The 23,110-nt window shown below is 45.1% G+C and overlaps 2 protein-coding genes across 4 annotated transcripts; one reads left to right on the forward strand and one right to left on the reverse strand.

Moving 5' to 3' along the window:
- The first annotated feature begins 892 nt into the window (after nt 1-892).
- On the forward strand, nt 893-17,547 carry ROGDI (rogdi atypical leucine zipper). 2 transcript variants are annotated; one of them, XM_083414274.1, is made up of 11 exons: nt 907-1,131; nt 6,127-6,198; nt 7,037-7,119; nt 9,392-9,446; nt 11,552-11,632; nt 11,760-11,855; nt 13,016-13,114; nt 14,802-14,915; nt 15,618-15,667; nt 15,897-16,023; nt 16,705-17,547. In XM_083414274.1, the coding sequence occupies exons 1-11, from the start codon at nt 1,087-1,089 to the stop codon at nt 16,744-16,746; spliced, it is 864 nt and encodes a 287-aa protein (XP_083270400.1). In that variant the 5' UTR covers nt 907-1,086; the 3' UTR covers nt 16,747-17,547. The 2 variants fall into 2 exon arrangements, with proteins under 2 accessions (XP_083270399.1, XP_083270400.1); XM_083414273.1 differs by lacking the exon at nt 16,705-17,547 and having other exon boundaries at nt 893-1,131; nt 15,897-16,698.
- A 1,354-nt stretch (nt 17,548-18,901) lies between these two features.
- Nucleotides 18,902-22,748, reverse strand: SMIM22 (small integral membrane protein 22). 2 transcript variants are annotated; one of them, XM_083414306.1, is made up of 5 exons: nt 22,604-22,746; nt 22,389-22,469; nt 20,474-20,650; nt 19,648-19,724; nt 18,902-19,139 (listed from the first exon to the last, which is right to left on the reverse strand). In XM_083414306.1, exons 3-5 carry the CDS (start codon nt 20,607-20,609, stop codon nt 19,092-19,094), a joined length of 261 nt encoding a protein of 86 aa, XP_083270432.1. In that variant the 5' UTR covers nt 20,610-20,650; nt 22,389-22,469; nt 22,604-22,746; the 3' UTR covers nt 18,902-19,091. The 2 variants fall into 2 exon arrangements, with proteins under 2 accessions (XP_083270432.1, XP_083270433.1); XM_083414307.1 differs by lacking the exon at nt 22,389-22,469 and having other exon boundaries at nt 22,604-22,748.
- Between the last annotated feature and the right edge of the window lie 362 nt (nt 22,749-23,110).

The raw sequence follows: 23,110 nt of genomic DNA on the forward strand, positions 1-23,110 counted from the left end.
TTTATATCCCTTAGATACAGTTTAAAATAGTATACACATTAAAATTGGTGGATTTCACATTATCTGCCGTTGGTTGTTTTCACAATTCTCCCTCGACGTCCCCCCCCCCCCCAACGCTTGGGCGGACTAGCCTGCTTTATTACGTCACTAGGCTCTATGACGCCACAACCCTCAGAAGCTGGAAAAGGTAGGAAAGCAGAAATACATGAGTGTCGCCTGACTTCCAGGTTGCTAGGCTTCAGTTTTTAAAATGTAGAGATAAAACACACTATATAGTCTTTATAACACTATCGCCCTGAAATTCCGGTGAAAACTGAAGGACCCCAGTAGAAACAAAATTTAAAAATTCCTTCCTGTAGCACCTTGGAGACTAAGTTTATCATTGGTATGAGCTTTCGTGTGCATGCACACTTCTTCAGATACACTGAAGGGTCACCAGACCCTTATATATCGTGAGAGGGTGGGAAGGGGTATTACTCGGAAGGAATGCAAATTGCAGGTCAGAGTTGTCACCGGGGATGTACATAGGAAAGCTCTTTTATGTAATATGATCCTCGGGTAAAAAGGAGAAAGCATGAACTGTAAGAGATAGTCTAAGGAGGTGTGCGTGTATGCTGCTGTAAGAGTTTACGCCGCATTCTGCACCAGGGTAGGCCCACTTGTGTCTAAAATATGCAATTAATAAATAGATGTAGGCACACTCAAAAAAAATAAAATGCAAATTGATGCCGCTCTAGCCCTTGGCACCAACCTCTATGGTAAAACCCATTTGGCATTGATAAATATAAAGGCACCGAGAGAGAGAAAACGTTCAGACCGGAAGTGGTTGTAAACTCCTCCTATCTCTAGGGTTATTTAAAAGCCGAGAAGTGGGCGGAGCCTCGCGGAGGCGTCTAGGCAAGGCCTTTCAGAACTGGCCAATAAGAACGGCTTCTCTTGAAGCTCCTGCCCAATAAGGAGCGAAGGGGAGGGAAGAGCCCGCGCTTCACGCATCGCCTCAAGTCAAGCGGTCGGGTCCGTGGAGCATCTCCGTGAGGCGGTTATCGATCTGGGTCTGGCGAGCGGCGGACGAGAGGCGGCGCGGCTATGAGGATGGCGGCGCTGGCGAGCGCGGCCGAGAGGGCTGTACTGGTGAGAGAGCGGCTGGGGCGGCCGGCCGCGTTGCTGTTGCAGCTGGGTTCGGAGGCGGAGGCGGCGGCGTCTCCTTCCCACTTGGCCGGGAGAAGCCGAGGCGCCTCTGTTCAGCCCTGAGGGACCGAAAGCGGCTCTGCCTGGCTCAACCCCTTTGGTGTGGAGCGGGGCCGTGCGTGACGTCACCCGCGCCGGCATCGGCGGTGCGTGACGTCACTCCACAGCATCGCGGAGCTGGCGCCTCATCCTCCCATGAAATTATAATTACCTTATTTCATAATGATATTTATCATCGTCGTCATCATCACCATCCTGAAATAAGTTGCCAGCACAGAGAGAGTGCTGTCACTCAGGTCCTCCTTGTGGGCTTCCCTATAGATGCATCTGTTTGGTCACTAGGGTAGCAGGATGGTGGACTAGATGGGCCATTGGGCTGATCCAGCAGCCAGGCTCTGTTGATGTTCTTTCCCCTGCTTTCTATGAATTGCCGGAAAAAAACTGGGCTGAGAGTTTCAGCTGCACATTTAAACTGCATTTAAAGGAGTCCAGCCCAAGAGTTTGTGAATTGATGCATGCTGTCTTCAGGGGCAGTTTGTTCACTGTTGCTGATCTCCTCTTTGAGGAATAAAATTACTCAATATACTTCCAAGGAACTCAGGACATGATTTGAAAACCACTCATGTTAGATAAGATTTGCACCCCACTTAACAATTCCTTCAAGGAGTTCAGGGCGGTGGGCAAAGTTCCTTCCCGCAAGGGACCCCACTTTATCTTACAGCATACTTGTGAGGTTATGATTTCCAGAGGATGTTGAGTCTCTAGCACTTGTTTTTTTGCATTTCCTTGCCCTCCGATTCCTCCAAACATTGTGTGTGTGTGCAAGTGTGCCTGATACACAGGAGGGGTGGACTGTAGTCCACACAAGCTGATGTCATAATAATTTTTTAGGCTTTAGTGTGCCACAGGCTTCTTTGGTCTTCTGAAGTAGGTTAGGCAGAGCAAAAGCATGGAGCAGGGAGGGGTTGTAGCTCAGTAGCACAGCATATGCTTTGCATGCAAAAGGTCCCAATTTAGATTCCTAATCTATCCAGGAAGGGCTGCAAGAGACCTCTGTTTGACACATGTTGGAAATGATGCTAGACGAGGTGGACTTCTGTCAAAACCAGCAGAGATGCTCTCATCCTTTGAGTTGGTGATAGTATGACTGTAGCATTTTACACTGCAAGATGTGGAAGTCATTGCTTTTTTGAAAGCTTCTTTGATGTCTTAAAAGGCTTCTTCGTCAGAGCCAAGTCTTCTTGCCCAGCCTGATCCTTGCTGTGCTAGTGTTCTCGTTACAATGATTTTTTTAAGACATGGGACCATTAAATAAAATGACTCCCTGCACACATACAGTCCAAAAAGGTACAGTCCATCCTGCCATCTGTGGATTCTTTACCACTTCCTTCTGCTGCATGTATATGCCCAGACTCTGTCTTGCATTCCCCAAGCAGATAGCAATAACATCAACATTAACTTCTCCTTATTGAATTGAGCAAATAACCCCTCTTGTCCAGCATTTTCTCTCAATCACTGCCAGCCAGAGGCCACTGCCTAGAAGCAAGGTTTCATGATGATTGGGATCTCCTGGAATTGTGTCCAAAGATGTACTGCCTCTGGATGTGGAGAATCTACTTAACAAGAATTGATCAGGAGAGTTGATGGAATGGTCCTCTCTAAATTTGTCAGTCTCTGTTTGTTTGTGTTCATAGTTCTGCACTTTAAGCCTGCATCCACAAATTGTCGACAGTTCAGTTCTAGCACAATGAAACATCATTGGTTGGTTCTGTAAGGCACATGGATGGTGCAGTGGTTTTCTGCATTCCCTTCATGAATTCTTAAATGCCATTCACAGCTGTTGCTGAAAGGACTGAATTAGAAGCAAGGTCTGTCACTTTGCTATTTGGATATTATTGTAAAAGAAGGTATATTGTTGGGGGTGGAGTATCACTGAATAGCCAGTGTGTTGCTTTGCAGCTTCAGATGAAAATTAAGATTGATAGATTTGATCCTAACTGGAGCTGTGAGGGTCGGAGACATGCCTCAGGTTTCTCAGGAATCTGTAAACTCTACAGTGTTTTCATCTGCTGCATTAGTTACCATTGTTATCGCTTTTTTGGCACCAAACACATGTCTGCGCCGCTTGGCTAAAGTACTTGAAAACTTAGCATATATGGTTCTGTATGCTAGGATCCACCAACAGTATTGTTGATTTCAACTGTGTAGGCCTAGAGTTTATTCCATAGTAATTTGTTAGTCTATTAAGGTGCCAGAATACTTACTTTTGCTTTATCATCAATAGAAGACTTTACTGCAGGAGTAGGGAATCTTTTTCAGCCTGAGGGTTGCATTCCTTTCCAGCGGATAGGGCTAGATGCAAAAGTGGGCCTTGAAAGTGTGAATCATGCCTTTGTGCCATACCTTGCATTCCACCATGCAAACTTTTCCACACACAAACCTCCACCCTTCATCCAGGCAAGCAAAGAAGCGTTATCACAGTTTAGGAACACATTTCAGTTAGGCAAAAGCACTCAAGGAGCATGTGGGGTGGAGGATTGGCCCCACAGGCCTGGGGTTCCCATCCCTGCTTTATAAGTTTCTCCAGAGTCTTAAATATACATAAATCTAATCTGGCAGCATTTATCAGTTGAGACCTGAAACAAAGCATTTATTTATTTGTTTAGGTCCCATGTGTTGCTGATGCCAGTAAGGCTATTCTGGCCCTTAATCAGATTGCTTGGGGCATTGTCTAAACATTAGTTCAAGCAAAAGTTCTATGCTGCATATTCTCAGTTCATATCACTGTGTTCATTTGAGTAACACAATGTCTCCAACACCATAAGGAATGCTTCATCCTAGAGTAAGTTGTCTTAGTGGCAAAAGGTTATTCAGTTTACATGCAGCATTTTTTGTTTGTTTGTGAACTCCTTGATCCTAACCAGATTCACCCTTACCCAGTGGGAGTGATTCATGGTGCATTTCCACACTTGGAGTACAGTTTTAGCGTGTACAACATGACAGACTGCTGTACAGATGGAGAACTCTACATCAAGTAACCTGTGTGCATGCCCAGCATGGGAAATGTACTCTCAGTATCTCAGTATCAAACTCTCAGTATCAGATGGGCACTTTTAGGGGTTTCACTCAGTGGTGCTGATCAGCTGTTAAATGCAGAAGATCTGGAGGCATCTGTATTCAAGTAGAAATGCATAAATGAAAAGTAACCTGACAGTTTGGACCTAAGAGGTTCCCCAGAGAACATGGTTGGGTGGTGGGAGGTAAGATTTGGCTCCTACCCTGTGCCTTTATCCTTAAAAGTAAATGAAGACAGCCTCTTAGAAATAGATGCAAGTTAATTATTAAAGCTGTGTAGGTGCTGTCAAGGTTCAAGAGACTCTGAAAGAATTAGTTTGTGTTCATAAAAGCTGGAGAAGAATGTTCAAGGTGCCCTTGGGGATATAGTCTTACTGTGGCTCCACCGCCCCTTCTGGATCCAGCAGTGCTTCTGTTTATCTGAAGCCATGTGGTGCTTTTGGATTCACTCCTGTGTAAACAAGTGGATTGTTGTCAGCGTTGTGAATAGTTGGTTTCCTCTTTGAACCAAACCTTTCCAGAATTATTTGGGAACAGACATTGAGATGTCATTGCATGATAGGGAAAGATGCTGGGGGTGGTGGTTTCCACAGTTTATTTTGTCAAAGTCGGAACCAGGTCAATAAATTGAGGAGTGGTGGTAAGACCGTGAGTCGTGGGGAAGGGACTAGGAGGCATGCTCAGTTCAAAATTGAGCCTTGCTGGAAGCTCCATATGTACATGTCTCTGCAACTATAAGGCTCAGGGGTGATTTATTTAGATCAGGCATGTCCAAAGTCTGTTTCGGGGGCCTAATACAGCCCGCCACTCGCTTTAATCCGGCCCCTGTGGCAGTTTATATCCTGGGGTAAAATCCTGAAAAACCCTCAACAGCTTCAATCCTAAAAAAAAGGTTAACAACTTTGGTTGGCCCTTTGGTCGGCCCTCACGGCCCTTCACTTCATCAAATCTGGCCCTCTTTGAAAAAAGTTTGGACACCACTGATTTAGGTAAATGTTGGGTTTCCAAATATTTCTATTGGTATGGCCCAATTTGTGCAGTAGAAAATCTAAGCTATGAATTGTGGCACTTTGGTCACAAAACTGTAAAAACAACAACAACAAAAAGGGTAGAGCTATTGAGATTAATGGACATGTTTTAGTCTTGTCCATCAGTTGTAATTTGAGTAGGGCTAACAAAGAGTGGCTTTTTCTCAGCAGAGAGAGCAGGACAGCAGAAAAATACCCTCTCAGAGCAGAACCTGATCCATCTAAACCAAGGAGACACCCCATGCCTTGCTGACTCAATAAGAGCTTGTGAAATCCCCCTCTGTGCTTGGGAAATGAAGAGGAGGAAGCAATTTTGCCATTGCCTGTGTACTCTTTACTTCTGTGTTGATTTGAATGTGAATGAAAACCCTGTAGTTTCTAGGCAAAATAAAATCATGTGAAACTTTCAAGAATGTTAAATAAAAATGTTCTGGTTAACTTGCATAGCTTGCTGCCTGGGTAAGATCTTCATTTTTAAAAGTGCATGATCACAAGCATTCTAAATGTCTTCGGATAGTTTCAGCAGAACTTACTCATTTGTGTGTGATGATGTGAGTGGATAGCTCAGTTGGTTAGAGGGTGGTGCAGATAACGCCAAAGTTGCAGGTTTGATCCGCTCGTGCGATAACTGCATATTCCTACATTGCAGGGGTTGGACTAGATGATTCTTAAGGTCCCTTCCAACTCTACAAGTGTATGATTTTATGAGTGGAGGAACAAAGAGGAGAGTAGCACTGGAGTGCTAAATATATTTCAAAAGTTCTCAGTGAATCATATTATAGAAATGTGGAGTATTAATGCAGAGGGTTTTAATATGTATTTTCTTTCCCTGCAGGAAGAGGAGTTCAAGTGGCTTTTACGAGAGGAGGTTCATGCTGTCCTACGGCAGCTGCAAGATATTCTGAAGGTATTTACCCAAAAATGATATTTCTTCCGACTGTGTGTTTCTTTGTCTGAAGCCGTTACTGGGCATACTAGCAACCTCTCAGGCCTCTCGTTCCTCTACAAAACAATTTCAAACTTGCTATGGATTCTGGGTTTTGGTTGCTTTGGGTATATTAGCCTTTGGCAAAAAATTGGTGCTCTCCATAAGCTTTGGAGCATCGTGCTGGCTGGACCTGATGGGAGTTGTAGTGCAAAATATTTGGAGGGTACTAGGTTGCCAAATGCTGGTCTCTACTTATGATGATACCAGAATACAGTATGCAAGTATGGCGACCAGCAGGGCCAATCACTAATTTCATCAGCAAAGAGCCAAATGCCAGATCAGCTTTGTAGCAGAGATGAAAAAAGGACCCAAATTGTGAACTCCAGATTTGTCCTCTTCTCACCCCACGCCCAGTCCAGATATCAGAATTACAACTTCAGAGAGAGATTGAAAGACTTCCGCTTTTGGCGGCTATGCTGTGTCTGTTCAGGTGGATGAATGAAGATTACTCGTGGGGTTTTTTAACTGAGCCAAGAAGTGTGTGTGTAGATAGATAGCCGTGAAGTACTTAAAGTTCATGAGATGAATAAAATTTCCCAGAAACAGGAAACTGGTGCATCTGTTCAAAGTATTTAAAAATAATAGAGAAGTGTGGAAGCAGGAGGTAGGTTATAGCATTGGTTTTATTTTTGTGTGAACCAGAGTGGTCTTGCCACTTTTCTGAGTTTCTAACCCAAGAAGAAGAAGAAGAAGAAGAAACTTTGGGAGGCAGCTTGTGTCTGCGGCACTCATTCTTCTCTGCTTCTTTCTTGCTCAGGAGGCTTCTCATCGCTTTACTTTGCCTGTGAGCGGTTCAGAGGGACCCATCAAGCAGGAGAACTTTATTCTGGGTAGTTCAAAGTACGTATGGAGATCTTCATGGGCAACATGATTTGCAACTGTTGTCTCCTTGTCGCAGCTCTAGAGGGGAGGGGAAGCAAAGTGGACTTGGCTAAGGCCAGCCAGTGCGGGGGAAGCCAAGTCTGGGAGCTTACATTGCCACTTCCCACCACACCATGCTGCTCAGACAAAAGTTGTTTCTCAGGCAGCATCTCAGGAAGCCTCTGTGAGTCAAAATTAAAAAACTATTCAGCTTCTGTCAGTGTAATTAAGTTTAAATTAGAAGCATACGTTGGAGCTGATATGATCCCTCTCATCCTTGCCCTTCAATAGCTCCATCCATTCTCCTTTGCTGCCTTCTCCCCTTGTGTGGAATGTATTCTCTGAGTGTGTATGTTAGGAGCTTAGAACCTTTTTCAGCCCAAGGGCCCTGTGACCATGGTGGGCGGTGCCAGATGCAAAAGTGGGTGGAGCCACAGATTTGTACAGTAGGCTAGATTCCAGCCATGCAGAAGTTTCCAGATACACATCTCTCCATCCAGGCAAGCAAGAGGCACTATCACATTCCGGCCAGGCAACATCCCTCAAGGAGAGTACAGAACAATGAGGGGTGAGGCCTGGGGAGAATCCCAAGGGCGCTGGACAGAGGGGCGTGGAGAGCTGCACCCTGTATCCTGGCCCAAGATACCCCTCCTCTTGTGTATGCTGGGTCAAGTCTCCCTCTGAACACCTGATTTAAAATCACTTTTTCTTCTTACCCTTAGGTTTATTATCTCCCTTGGTCCTCATTCCCAATGGTAGCCAAACTTTAATTTCATATTGCAGTGCTTGCCTTCATTACTGATCCATCTGTCTGTCCCTCCTGCCTTTGGACATTTCCCCCACTCTATTTAGATTGTAAGCTCCTTCCGAACTGCAACGCCTTAAGACGTATAAATAACAATGGCAGTTTTTTGCTTTGTTTTTATTAAAAGCCCCAGGGCTATATAGGAGAAGATGTGTTTTAAATTCTTCAAAGGGGACCACTAGAAAGGTGCAAAGCAATCAGAAAGATGTGTGTACCTTCCCTGGCTCTGGTCCTCAGCCTTGTTGTTTCCATAAAGGGCTGAATGTCCAAGTGGGTGGGTGGACACTTCTGAACCAACTGCTCAGGCTGGGAGGGGGCGGGATGAAGAGAACTCCCATTTCCTCTAGCTGTTGTCTGTTCTTCCTCTGCCTGTGGATATAACAGCTTTGAGTTTTGAGGTAGGACTGTGCCAAAATGCTCCCCTCCCAGATTTCGTAAGCCTTATTCAGAGACCGCAAACTGGCCATTTCTCTGATTGTGAGGGGTAATACATAGTAAAAATTTGCTGCCATCATGGAGGCCTCTTACTTAAGCAATGTGAGGGTGGATGGGCAGCTTCCTTAACCATTTTTTTGTTAGCACTGCTCTCTGTAACAGAACAGTTCTGCTCTCAGCAGCCTGAACATCTTTTTTGTAGCTGCAGAATGACTTGAATGCAGTGTCATTTTAGGACACTTTAGAGGAAGGAAACATGGTTATCACTATTGGTTGCTGCCATATTTTCCATCCCTCAAAATGCCCCAGAACGATGCTGCATCCAGGTCAATTGGAGTTAAGCCAAAGCAGAGCTGGTCTGTTATCTGTGTCTCTACCACTGTTGGGTATGTTGGCATGATAAAAGTTTTTAAAAATAGAACAGAGACATTGCCCTGCCATCACATTGTAAAAGTTTATTGCCTACCCATCCTAATAAACAATGAATCTGCTCTTTTTGGGGGGCGGGGAGCTGAACCCCTTCCTCCACCAGATTGAATGCCCACAGAATCCATCCAATCCTTTTCCCAGCTTACATTTGAAGATGATGCACTGCTACAGAGGACCCACCATACTTGGTACTTTATTGAGAGCAGTGTGCATCCTGTCATCAGATCCTTAACCAATCCCAATTTTATGGTCACATTCCTGTTGCAGAAACAGAGACTATTCATGTCTAAATAACAAACAGAGTTTGTTTTGCTCAATCACACTTTCCGCAATTATACAAGGAGGCTGTTTGCAGTATGTCGGCAACTGAGAAAAAACCAGGAAATAGCACAAGTCTTTCTTTATGCTGTCTATTCCTGATGGTTCCACTGAGGAAGTTAGAACTGTAAATATATAATCCCTGAACAGCACTGGCCTGCTCTTTGAACCATTTGTGTTTGCTTGCATATATACATCCCCAAACACCCGTGAGAATTAGATGCATTTTATTATCCATGTTAACAACACTGCCTTTTATTTCAGCACCGACCAGGTGAAGGGAGTCCTGACACTTCAGGGAGATGCCTTGTGCCAGGCTGTGAGTATTTGCTCATGCAAGTTTCACATGGTAGGGAGTGGGTACCTCCCTGATGGTGCCAGGCAGGAAAACCTCATCTCCTTCCAACACTCTTGGCATGTCAGCAGATCTCCTCTTGGGGGAATTCTAGCTTATTTTTCACTTGGGCCACTATACATTTAAGTACTATTACAGCAGTTTAAACAGTTGTGGCTTCGCCTCAAAAATCCTGGGAACTGTAGTTTGTTAAGGGTGCTGAGATTTGTTAGAATACTCCTAGTCCCCTCCCAGAGCTACAGTAACCTGAGTAGAGAGGTTGTTTGTTAAACCACTCTGGAAATTGTAGCTCTAAGAAGGGAATAGAGACGTCTCCTAACAGCTCTCAGTGCCCGTAACAAACTACAACTCCCATAATTCTTTGGGGGAAGCTGCAACTGTTTGAAGTGCTGTAAGAATGCTGTGAATGTATGGCACAGATGCACCTCTGCTGTAATAAGATAAATAACCAACTTGCTCACCTGAGCCTTTGCCATTTACCTTGCTGAATTATCTTTCAAAGGCCGCAGGGACCATGAAACCCCTGCCCTGGAATTGCTGCTCATGCTTAATGGTTACCTGCTGCTTTTGGTTTCCATGTCAGCAGTGCAGCCAACACACCATCAGTGCCAGGCAACATACCATGCAGATCTCTTAGGATTGTTATTGAGGCCTGGTTGTAGATTCCCCAGATGGTTAAGCAAACTTCTTTCAGCCTCAGTTCACTATTGCTGCATTGCAGATAAACATGGCCTCTAATCCCAAAGGGGTTAGTAACAATAAATCCAAGAGAGGAATTTGACTTTTTGTGTGTCCCCCATGAACTGTAGGACTACTGCATGCTCCAAATCAGTGTTTCTCATTCTTGAGTCTCCAGCTGTTTTGGGACTACAATTCCCATCATCCCTGGCCACTGGTCCTGCTAGCTGAGGATGGGAGTTGTAGTCCAAAAACAGCTGGAGACCCAAGCTTGGGAAACACTGCTCACCAACCTTTTGGGGCACATTTGCAAACTGGAGAAACTGTTGTGGGCGCCACACATACACACACCACCACAATCGAGCACATATTACAACCTGTTCCACTGGCTACAACAGAGTGCTTCTTTGAAGCTTAACTGTAGGGAGGGGGCCCTGTTGGGGCCAGGAAGAGCCTCTGCAGGCACAGGTGCACCTGGAGGTGCCACTTCAGTAATTCCTGAAACAGTATTTTTATTTGAGAGCTTGCAGCTTAAACTGTGGCTTCGCAGTGATTGACCCAGGAGGGGGTTGCATCTTTCTCTACTCCCTGTTGTTTGTTAACTGTTCAACCAGGCACAGCATTTCAGTATGTTACTGAGGCCCCTGGAAAACCAATTTCCTGGGCCACTGATTATTTGAGGACTTTGCTTGTTTTTGCTGCAGTGGTTAAGGTGAGCCAGGTATTGCACAGAGCTGGTGATTTACTTGGCATCAAGTAATTCAAATAATTTGACCCCTCTCTTTGGCCAGAAAGGCCTTGAGCAGCATAGAAAGATCAATAAAAGACATGACACACAAGAGGAACAGAACAGGGAAAAAGGAAGCTCAATCCCCAGCTCTTAAAGTTACAATTCTTCCAAAGGGCTAGCTGGAATAGCAGCAATTCAGGTGGCCTGATGGAACAGCTGCCACTAGGTGACAGTTGAGGCAGCTGGCTCCTCAATAGAGGTGACAAAACAACCCTTCTTCCTTGCTCTGCAACCTGATGTAATGACTTTCCACTGCTGACTTTCCCAAGCCAGTTAACCAACTACTGGTTAGCAGATGCATCCAGTGTAGGGCTGAAAATGGCCATTAATCTGATTGTCAATCCTATACCCTAATACCACATAGGCATCAAACAGAATAATGTTTTTTGCCTCTCAGAAAAGGTGCTTTCTCCAGCTTGTTGTTCCTCCTATAGAAATGTAGCGCCTGATACAGTACTTCCAGGACTCAGCATCCTGAGCTCAATAATCAGAAATAGGGTGGGAGGGTCAGAGTAGTCTCTGCTAGACTTTCATTAGTAGCGAACTGCTATGAATGTATGCTGTGTGTATGCACCCTTCATCACCCCTCTCTGTTTCTCAGGATATTAACTTAAAAATGCCCAGGAATAACCAACTCCTACACTTTGCATTCCGGGATGATAAACAATGGAAACTCCAGCAGGTATGATGACTGCAAACCCATCTTCTTGCATCTTGTTTGTGCTGATTTTGTGTGCTTCTAAGTTCAAAACTCTCTTTGCCTGCTTTGGCCCAGCATGCTGATGGGCTGCCCTTTGTGCTTTTTTCAGATCCAGGATGCAAGGAATCATGTCAACCAAGCGATCTACCTGCTTACCAACAGAGGCTCCAATTACCAGTTCAAGACAGGATGTGAGGTCCTCAAGGTGAGAATTGTGCTTGCTTCCGTTCTCCTTGGGGGCAGTCACTTTTCTAGATGAGCGAACACTTCACCTGCAACTGGAACAATTGTGGGACAAAGCTGTGGCTTGATGGCCCTGAGAGGACACAGGTTTAGCATTCGTCTGGTCCCAGATTCTTTCCTTTGCATCTCTTGTTAAAGGGCAAATGGTCATAGAACAGGGAAGGAAATCTACCTGGGACTTTGGAGAGCTGCTCCCAGAACAGACAGCACTACTCCTCTGGCTTAGTATGCAACCAGCAGAACTTTAAAAGGCCCTGCTGGATCAGGCCAAATGCCCATCTCGTCTCCAATTAAAAAACTCAGAGATGCCGAGAAGCAGGGCATGAAGGCAACAGCCATCCAGTATTCAGAGGCATAACTTACCCTTACACAGAAGGGTTTTTCTTCCTTTCCACGTAGGTCACAAAAGATTTCAGACATGTGTAATGGGAAATTAATATAGAAGGTGTAGCGATGACCATTGACTTAGATAGATTAGATAGGAAATAGAGCCTCCATGCTCAGAGGTAGGATATCTGGCTTGTAAGAATCCTGGCTGTCCATAGCTGTTAATAGAATACTGGACTTTAATTTATTTATTGATACCATTTTTCAGTCCCACCTTTCAGAATTCAAATTATTCTAAGGCTGTTTAGAAGCCCACGTTTTCCAAAACCTCAGTGAACGATATCCACACATAAAGTCATCAGGATCCTTCCCACAGGGCAATTGGTGGTAGAATCATCAGGGGAGAGAAGGGTGATAGTCCAGCTAGAGCAGGCCTTGGTGTGGTCTTTGCCTCCTTCCCACCTTCTCCTGGGGTCCTGCTCACGGGGCAGTTGGTGTCAGGGAGATTAGAGGGACCTTTGACTTAATCCAGGAAGGCAGTTTGTTTTAGGGGCAGTTTCTTGCTAACACTCAAATGAAATGTTTCTGATTGACCCTAAGCATCAGCTATGATTTGTGCATATGAAGAAAGCTCCGGGGTACCTGAGAGGCCAGGGTTACGCTTGGTTCTTGATACACTGAAAGCCATTTTGGAGTAATGTCATATGACTAAGACTTTTCAGCCACATCTCTGAATCAGTCTAAATAAAATTGCGGGTTTTTCTCTCTGCCTTCCTCCTCCTCTCTCCACACCAGTTGATGGATGCAGTGATGCTGCAGTTGACAAGAGCTCGGAATCGGCTCACCACTCCAGCTACTTTGACTCTGCCAGAAATCGCCTCTAGTGGTGTTACGGTAACTGCCTTTGTCAGTCTCTCAGGAAGGGATAAGCACACACCTGCTCCAGCCCACTCAAATCTCTGTTAAGAGTAATCTTAGTTGTGTGCTAAGAAAAGTCCAGCTTTGTGTATACTTGCATTAAACCTGCTGTACTGTGTGAATGGCTTAGGTTCTAAGTTATTGGCAACAGCAAGGCTACAAAAGTCAAGAAGCAGTAGTAGTAGTCCTCCTCCCACCTTGGCTTCCATCTCCAAGACTCTGAAAGTCCTACCTACAAAGTTGCCTTTGTCTCCTGAGCTTTGAGAATGTATTTCCTGGGCGTTTGTTTTTTTTAATTGCACATCCATGAGGACTAGAATGTTGCTTGCAACATGCAAGCTCAGGGAAACCAAATCCATTCCCTAGTAATACTTTACATGATGTGGTAAATTGTTCAACGTTGGCAATGGGGGAGACAGGTGCAGTGGGCCCTTCTGAGATTTCCCACTCACAAGGAGCTGGTGGCTGCTGCTAGACGGGGGCTGCTGGCATGCTGCAGCAGACAAATTTTGCTCACAAAGTTTCCTGTGACTGCATGTGATCAGAAAAGAACTGTTACAAATAGGAGCAGAGGGACTCTTTGCCCTTGGGAGGGCAGCAGTTTTGGTGAACTGGATGTTTCTGCCTCTCATTAATATTAACAGGTGGCCCCTGATGCATTGCTCTTTGTTTAACTCCTGAAATCTTTAGGTCAGGGAGCGCCAGCCTGCCAATGTTGACACCAAAGATGTTGATGCAGAGGGGCCAGTGATCTTGGCCCAGTCTGCCAATTTGTATTTGCCCAGTTGAGAGACTGGGACTTTCAGAATAGAAAAAAGATCCATCACCATCTTTGCAGCAGTGATGCAACGGTTGTAAAACAGTGGGTTGGTATTCCCAGGGGTGGAGGAAAGGGGGTGCGGTGGGGGCAGAACACCCTAGGTGTCTTCGCTGAGGGGGGTGACATTCGGTGCACCACCCACCCGCGACTCCCAAGCCTACCGCGAGCCGATGGGTAAAGGGGGGGGGAGCTGTGCCACGTTCCTGCAGCATTCCCTTCCCCCTTCATTTTGACAGCTGGGGGAAGTTTAGGAGTCGCAGGTGGGCGGTGCGCTGAATGTCCGCCATTGGTGGCTCGCTCCGTCCCCGGCTCCAGGGCACGCGTGCTACTCCATGCACCCGAGCGGCTATCCCGCGCCTGGGAGGGCACCCTCTGTGCCCCGCCCGCCTTGGGAGCGTGCCTGCCCTGGGCAGCACGGGTATATGCTCCGCTGCTGGGTGTTCTGTTTTTCTCCTATCCCTGTGATTGAGTGACAGGGCCTAAAGGGAATGTTTTCTTCTCCTGACAGAGAAGTACTTCAGACCCCTCTAGGAAGACCTGCTTTACACTCTTGAGAATCTTTGTCCTAGCATTGGTCTTAATTGGTGAGCTGGAACCCACAACCAAATCATGATCTAATCTAAGGTGGATCATAGCAGCTGCGCCACCACCATAGAAATACATCGTAAAAAGTCAAGGAATGGGTCCCCAAATGCATGTTTGATTTAAAGGTCAGGGGAAAAAATGAAGACTACTGTCCTCAAGGGATACTTGTTCACAGTCCTGCATGTATTGAAACCTGGTATTTTCAGTGGGTAAGAAATGAAGGACCTTAATGATACACTGGTTTTGCTTTCCCTGCAGAAAATGTTCACTCCTGCTCTACCTCCAGACATCCTCGTCAATTTCTACATCAACCTGAATAAGCTCTGCTTGACTGTCTATCAGCTGCATGCTCTGCAACCCAGTTCTACAAAGGTACCGGGAAAATGCTGAAGGGCTGTTTATAAATCTCCTAAAATACAAATAAATAGAACGTAACCCCCAGCTCGCTCCCAGGGCAGGGGTCTACTCTACTGTAATCCTACTCAGGAGACATCCCTTACCAATTGGGGAGAAGGTCAGCGTTAGAGCATTGGTTCCAAATGCGAAATATTGTGGTTAATACAGCTGAGGGTCATAAGCCATTTGTAGGTCCAACCAAGCGCCTTGATTTTAAATGTGTTGGTGGATCTTCACTGGTGATAGTTGTGGCAAAACTGTAGATGAGGCCCAGAAGCAGCTGCTTAACATCTTTCTCCTTTGTATGTACTATCACTACTTCAAGGGGGTGTTGTGAAAGACTATTGCACAAGCTCTGACTAGCTGGGTAAATGTTTGTGGGTTGTAAGTGAGCAAGTTCTACTCAGAGTAGAGCTGTTGAAATGAATGGACCTGAATTAGTCCATTACTTTCAGTGGATCTACTCTTGGGTAGAACTTAGTTGAAGGCAACACCATATCTCTCTAATTTAAGAGTCAGGAAATGACAACAGATTCTAAGGAAGCAGAAAAAATGTTGAGATTGTAAGTACACTATTCACATCATCTCTATAATAAAGAAAGCTTGTGGAATCTACACAGAACAACTGTTTCCTTCTTTGAAAATCCATGGGTGGTAATTTTTTATTTCCTCCCCCAGAACTTCAGACCGGCTGGAGGGTCCATACTACACAACCCAGGGGCCATGTTGTAAGTTGGATTGTTTTGTTTTTATTGTGTATTTTGTGATTTTATGTTGAGACCTGTGGGTATAGGGTGGTATACACATTTAAATAAATAAATAAATAAATACATACATACATACATACATACATACATACATACCATCACACTATGGTGAAGAAGGCCTGAGGGAACAGGGTGGAATTTTGTCTGTGTAACCTCCCTGTGCCCATCATATCTCTCTCTCTCTCTGCAGTGAGTTCAACAACCAAAGATATGAAGTGAACCATGTCCACAAAGTGGAGTGTGTCGTGCCCTGGCTGAATGACGCCCTGGTTTTTTTCACGGTCTCCCTGCAGCTGTGCCAGCAGCTGAAGGACAAGGTCGGGTGGTGGAAAGAGAGAACGTGGTTGGCAAAGGGCATTCCTTGCTTTTGGGGGCCAGGGGAGGCTGCTGGATGTTGAAAGTATTTTGCAGCGGCAGTCAGTGTGATGCCTTACAGAAGCTGTTGGATTGCCATCATCCCTGACCATTAACTATGTTAGCTGGGGCTGAGTGGGCATGTGGAGGGCACCACGTTGACTACTTCTGGTATACTTAGTGAAGTGCTAGTTCTGTATCTGATGTGGAAAAAGGAGACACACTGGGGGCAAGGCAAATAGCATTGGATTGTGTGAAACTTAAAAGCATATGTCCTGCTGATGTATAGATAGTAACCCTTAGCAATAATATAGCACATTTAGAGCATTTAGACTGCTACAGCTAAGTCTATTTCAAGTAAAATGCAAAGGAAAAATGAACCAACAGCCCTGTCAAGGCAGGTTGATATTATCCCCATATTTCAGATTTGGGAGGATGGGATGTGAAGGCTTAGACAACCTCTAAGTTTGTGACAAAAGTGAGATTTGAATTAAGGATCCCCATTCCCTGCTCATTCTTGGATTCCACACCAATTAGCTTTTTACAGCAGGGATGGGAAACCTTAGGTTGGGGGTTGCCAAACAGATGTCTTGAGCAGGAGCATGATGCGGCTTCTGACAACCTCTCCCCCTCTTATTTTCCAGATCTCTGTGTTTTCTGGCTACTGGAACTACAAGCTCTACTGATCCTGCCTCAAACAGTGGTCCATTTGCAATTTCAGCCACTCTCTCTCTTCCCGGGAGGAAATCATTGTATAAGCTGTGTATGTGTGAAGATTTACTGGATCCCACTGTTCATGGTGGCAGCCGGGTAGGCACCATGCCCAGTGTTGGCATCCTCATGTGTCGAATATCATTATTTATTAGCACTTTAGAAGTACACCTATTCCTTTCCAAGCTGGTGAACACTAGTCAAATCCCAACCCTCTAGCACAGGGAATGGGCTCTCCAAATGTCACAGGACTGCAACTCCCATTGTCCCTGGTCCACTGGCCATGCTGGCTGGGACTGGTGGGAGCTGAAGTCTAGCAAGACTTGGAGGGCCACAGGCTCCCCTTTCCCCTTCATTAGAGGAAAAGGTGTGATTGTGAACAGGGAAAATGAAGCCAGGGCTGGACTGTTATGGAGGGATGACAAGAGGGACCAACTTGGTGTGTGTGGTGGGCCACAAAGAGCCATTCCTTCCTCATCATATTTTTGGTTTGCTGTCCCTTCCATCACCACCACCAAATCTCTTGCGCCAATGTGGAAGATTCATCTCTACAATTTAACCCCAGTGGCGTTGGGAACAATGTTCTTTTGGTGGGTAGCCAGAGGCACCACCTCCATCATGTCTTCCATTGAGCCATCGCTATGCCCGTCTACCACTTAGCAATGCAAACCATACATGTTTGTCTTGGTGGCAGAGTGGTCGGTTGCTGCTAAACTTGAACGAATCATTCCTTGAACTGGTCTGCTGTTGTCGTTAAATAAAAATCCCTGACCGTTGTGCTGTGTGGCTGAAGTTGCAAACCTATGTTTCAAAGGAGACCCCAATGATGTGGAGGAGGGAGTTAGTCAAAATGTGTTAAGTTGATACGGATGCCTCGACTCTGCCTGTTGTTAATTATTAGATTGTTTAACAGCCCTTCACCAGAACACGTTTCAACCATGTAGAATGCTAATTGTTTTAAACTAATTTTAATATTTCAATCAGATGAATAGCAAGGATCCTAAAAATCTCTACTGCTAAAAATCTCAAAGGCCAGGGCAAAGAGGTGTATCTTCAGCATATGACAAAAACTATACAATGAAAGTGTCAGTTGCACTTTTGTAGCAGGGAAAGGCTCTGGCAAGAGTCCTAGAGTCATCGTGTCTCCTCAAAGCTGGGAAAGCAGTAACTAAGCTTTGGGAAGGAGGACTCTAGGATACTGCCAGAGCCCCTGCATCGCCTTCCCAAAGCCCAGTGCCTCCCTTACCCTGCTTTGGGAAGGCAGTTTTTTTTTTGGGGGGGGGGCTCAAATATTGTTGAAGACCACCCAAAAAGGCAACGAGGGCTGCATGCAGCCTTTTGGCTACACATTGGACCGCCCTGGCTTAAGGGCTGCCCCAAAATCTCTCAGGACAGTGAAACAATCGAGGAGGCTCCCTCTGCTAATGGTTTGTAGGGCGAGTCTCTACAGAGCCCAGTTCAAAATCAAGATGACCCAGAATGCAACTTCTATACTACACTAATTAGGAGGCATTCATCTGTGTTCACCGCAACATCCAAAAAACACATTCCTTGGAACCTACTGAACCTTGAACAGTAACGCTTCTATTGCTGCTTGCCCCATCATAGCCATGTGACTTTATTACTGCAATTAGCAGTTGACTGTAAGAAACCAGGAGGATAAAGACTTCACACTGATTCAGGCTCCATTTTACAGCAAAATAAGGAAATTTCATCACAGCGCGTTGACAGCTAACTGATGTAATTGTGGTGTAATCTTTTGTGGACCAGAGCACATTTCTCCAGACACATGAAGTGTAGGTTTCTCAGTTGGCCAAAGTATTCATGGGTGAGAAATGGTATTGGGGGGGCAGGGGGTGGAGAGGAAACAGCAGGTCTGCCATTAGTATGCAGCATCTTGATCTACACAAGAAAAGAGCATTGACCCATTCCCTGTGATGGTTGTTGAGAGTTATCCCTTTTCTACTATGGCTTTATGTGAGTCAGCCAGAAAACCCAATTAGCCGATCTGCCCTTCCTTTAATGAAACACAAACTAGATGGCTTAAAAAACCAACTGGGAGAGGAGTTTGCTGCCTTGTGATCTTCTCTCCAGTGATCAAAAAACAGAAGATGCCAAACCGTAGGGAATGGGTTTGACTATTCAGTTTAATATGCAATCAGATCTGGGCTAAATATTGTCACAGTTGGTGCATCTGGCCTACATGCCTGCCCAGGCAAGGTCCAATTTAGAATTAATTCCTGTGCAGATGAGAAAATCCAGTAAAAGCACAAACATTTGTTCCTCTTCCTGGTTGCTTAGGTGATCAGCCATGGCAAAACTACAGCTCCATCCCCTGGTTAACAATGCCAGCCTTTTTTCTGGGGACCTGTGTACAGGAAAGCAAGGTTTTAGAATCTCAAGCAGTAAACCATGGCAAGGGTGTGGAATGCAGATTGCCCCTGTTTGTGCAAATGCAGCCTACAGTGCTATGCTGTGTATTTGAGCCTGGATCTGCTTCTAGCCCAAGTGATCTGTTAATGCCGTAAGTGATCTGTTAATGCCGTATTACCCTTTTCTCACATCCCAAGATCATGATGACCTCATATGCTCCCCTGCTCATTTTTTCAAAATGAATTTTTTTTAAAAAGGAGTTTGGGGGGGGGTAATCTGTTTTTTGGGAAATATTGCCTCTTTCACCTCTTCATTTATTTCAGGGGGTGTAGCGTGTGTTTTTGGGGGGGGGGAGTTATGAGCATCACCAGGTTTTCCTCTCTGAAATGGGTTTATTGTGGTGCCCATGATAATTAATTAGATTTCCAAATGTGCTCCCAGGTCCCAAAAAAACTGAGGATCCCTGCTCTAGGTGTGGGAATATAATACCAGAAAATGTTCACCTTCTCATATGAATCGCAATCACAGCAACAGCAAAAGCAGCGGATAAGAACAATGAGGGCCATGAAGAGAACCACACCTGGAAGACAGAAAGAATTGTTGTTTAAAGCATTTTCTTCCATGCTCTTCAGCCAAAATAGGCTGCTGGTGTAGCTCACAAAGATCATCTGCCCCTGTTGTCTGGCTTGCAATCTAAAATACATGGCGCTTAAGGAAAAAGAGGGGAGGAGCGAGGGGGAAAGCTCAGGTACCAGTTCTTAAAAGTTATAATGACCAACTGAGATGAGAGCAGCCTGATAGAACGGCTGCCACTAGATAATTTGAGGAAGAGTCAAAGGGAGCTGGTCTCAGTAGAGGTGATAGAATAGCTTGGATGCATCAGTTTCTGAGTTCCCTGTCTAGAAAAGTGGGGCCAGCCCATAAAGAAGAGCTGTAGCCTGGCCTAGGACACACATTTTACTGTACTGTTAAATGGTTCAGTGGAGACAACTTTAGTAATGTATATCCCACCTTTCATGGAGCTTAAAGAGACATTGAGTAGGCTCCCAGCTCCAGGCACTGCCTAAACCCTGACCTGCTTAGCTTCAGCAAGGCTGCTTTAGTTATTTAAAATTCAGTTTCTTCCAATATATAATCTATATTTTTTGCACCACTATGGGATGGGGCCATTTGGATTTTCTGCGTCAACAACCAAAGCAGCTTGAGCCATAGCGATCTGTCCAAATCCTCAAGGGACATGGCTCAAGGTCTAGAGAAAAAACAATATCAGCTGTGAAAAGCAACCATTATTTCCCCCTTCTCATTTCCCCGCCACACCCTCCAACTTACCAATGAAAGAAAAGAAAATGACAAATGCCGCAATGTCCCAGGCAGTCTGGAACATCTGCTTGCTTTCCAGTCGGCTCAGTACATCGTGGATTTGATCACTTAGCTCCTGGCCAAGTTCTTTCCCTGAGGAAGCCATACTTGGTTGCCTGTAGCCTCCTTTCTGATGTTCTGTTTTATCTGTAGATAGAGAAAAAGAAGATAAGAGAAGGCATGTAGCTCAGTGGTACAGTGTCTGTTTTGCATGCAGACAGGTCCCAGGTTCAATCCTAGCATCTCCTGATGGGGCTTGGAGAAACTCCCTGCCAGAAACCCTGGAGATCAACTGCCAGTCAGTGTCCACAATGCTGAGCTAGATGGACCTATGGTCTGACACAGTAACTTCCTATGCTTCTGTTTCAAATGGCACCAGTATAATGAGGTCTGGAAACTTGCTTTAGGGGAAAGGTGGTAGAGCACATGCTTTGCAATTTGCATACAGAACGACCCAAGTTCAATCCCCAGCATCTCAACATTTCACTGGGAATGTCCTCTGCCTGAAATCCTAGAGAGCTGCTGACAGTCAGTGCAAGCAATACTGAGATAGATGGACCAATGGTCAAATTCAGTATCAGTCAGCTTCCTATGTTTCTAGCAGTCTAACATATTGGAACCCTGTTTCCTTTTTGCACTTGGGATGGATTATTCCCAACCCGTGTCAGTTTCGAATGTGTTTATAGTCTTTAGTCCACTCTGTCCCATTTCCTCTTTTTAAAATGAAAAATGCACAAAACCTCACATTCTAATTGCATGCATTACCACTAAAACATGCATTTTAGACACATTTCCCCTTGCAAAATTTGGCGTGATCCAAAAGGGTAAGCAAAACTGAAAAATTGTTCAGTTTGTTTTACGGTGAACAAAAATTATATTTTAAAGCCTCCTTTAAGCATTCCACAGGTCCATGGCCAACCCACAGAAGGACTTGCTCCTAAATGATGACAATTTAGGAGTCCTCCCACTAAAAAAAAAAATAAAAATCCATGAACTTCACTTATCCCACAAAAAATAAAAAATAAACATGAGACAAGACTGACATGTGAAATGCTTCAAAACATTCAAATTCTGTATCACCACATTCCCGTTTTTGTTTGTCTCACATCCCACCTTTTTTAAAATAATCAAGTGGTATATAAATCGGAACAAGGAGGGAGGGAGGGAGAGAGAGGGGGGGGGGAGAGAGAAGCCTTCCCTAAACTGCTGCCCTCCAGATATTTTGAACAGCAACTCTCATCAGCTCCACAAACACAGGAGGAGTCCAAATGGAGGATACTTTGAACTCAAACCTGGTATGGTAAAGGTAAAGGACCCCTGGATGGTTAAGTCCAGTCAAAGGTGACTACGAGGTTGCAGCGCTCATCTCACTTTCAGGCCAAGGGAGCCAGTGTTTGCCACAGACAGCTTTCCGGGTCATGTGACCAGCATGACTAAACTGCTTTTGGAGTAATGGGACACTATGACGGAAACCAGAGCTCATGGAAATGCCGTTTACCTTCCTGCCGCAGCAGTACCTATTTATCTACTTGCACTGGCGTGCTTTCAAACTGCTAGGTTGGCAGGAGCTGGGACACAGCAATGGGAGCTCACCCTGTTGCGGGGATTCGAACCACCGACCTTCCGATCAGCAAGCCCAAGAGGCTCAGTGGTTTAGAGCACAGCGCCACCCGCATCCCATTTCTCAAACCTGAAGCTGCCCCTGGCTGGATTGTGCTAGCATTTCAGACTCCGATACTGGTTACCTGGCCAATTGCTGGTTTGCCAGACAGGCCAAAAGAATGGTTCTCGTACACTCATTTTTGCAGTTTTCAGGGTGCAGCAAAAAATAAGCAACTCCAGATCACCAAGCCTCTGGCACCTGGCACAGTGCTGTGCCCCTTACCTTCTGTTCGGCCCTCTCAGATGCTTCCTTGTTCTACTTTCCTTCCTAGGACCTGCCAGGTCTCAAGAACCACCCACAAAACTGAGCAGAGGAGGGAGATTAACTTGGCTTAGAGAAGTAAAACAAAATTAAGAAGTGGTTTCCTCAAAGTGACCAACACGAAACCTAGAAAATCAACTGCTTAAATGGCAAGTGACAAAACTATATATTGTTACCTGCAGGTATTCCTTTGTGAAGTTTTGCTGTTCTCTGGTTTTCAGTAGGTGTGCCACCCACTTTCACTTCCTTGTTCCTGTTTCAGCAAGTGCCCAGTCCGGTAGTTAAACTGCAGCCACCTGAGCTCAAACAAATAGCACACATCCTCTTCTCCTAGCCTAGGTAGGGGATGAGGGAGAAATTAGAATCAGTTTGCATTTAAAGGCAAACCAACCTAATTCACATAGGCCAGTACCTGTTTCTCTCTGTTTTTTGACTTTTCCAAACTTAGGTTCGCTTCTCCACATTTCCACATCAGTTTGCTTTTAAAAGAAAAAGGCCAGATGAAAATTCATCAGTATTTTATTGTGAATTTCTTTCCATATTCATATTTTTTGCACACAGTCTTGCCTAATCTGCACATTTTTACAGAGCAAAATTTCCGATCGTATAATGTATTTCTTACTTTCACTAAATACATGAGTTTTTTTCACACTTTACCCTAATAGATGCATCTTTTGCAGATG

The sequence above is a fragment of the Podarcis tiliguerta genome, assembly GCF_965153285.1.
Source record: "Podarcis tiliguerta genome assembly, chromosome: 14".
Lineage (NCBI taxonomy): Eukaryota > Metazoa > Chordata > Lepidosauria > Squamata > Lacertidae > Podarcis > Podarcis tiliguerta.

What these genes read in the sequence shown, in the direction of transcription:
- SMIM22 (XM_083414307.1), bottom strand. Translation starts at nt 20,609, where the DNA reads ATGGCTTCCTCAGGGAAAGAACTTGGCCAGGAGCTAAGTGATCAAATC. An exon ending in CATTTTCTTTTCTTTCATTG is followed by an intron (nt 19,725 to 20,473) that starts GTAAGTTGGAGG and finishes TCTGTCTTCCAG; the next exon opens with GTGTGGTTCTCTTCATGGCC. An exon ending in ATTGCGATTCATATGAGAAG is followed by an intron (nt 19,140 to 19,647) that starts GTGAACATTTTC and finishes TCCTGTACACAG; the next exon opens with GTCCCCAGAAAAAAGGCTGG.
- ROGDI (XM_083414273.1), top strand. Translation starts at nt 1,087, where the DNA reads ATGAGGATGGCGGCGCTGGCGAGCGCGGCCGAGAGGGCTGTACTG. An exon ending in AGCTGCAAGATATTCTGAAG is followed by an intron (nt 6,199 to 7,036) that starts GTATTTACCCAA and finishes TTTCTTGCTCAG; the next exon opens with GAGGCTTCTCATCGCTTTAC. An exon ending in AACAATGGAAACTCCAGCAG is followed by an intron (nt 11,633 to 11,759) that starts GTATGATGACTG and finishes TGCTTTTTTCAG; the next exon opens with ATCCAGGATGCAAGGAATCA.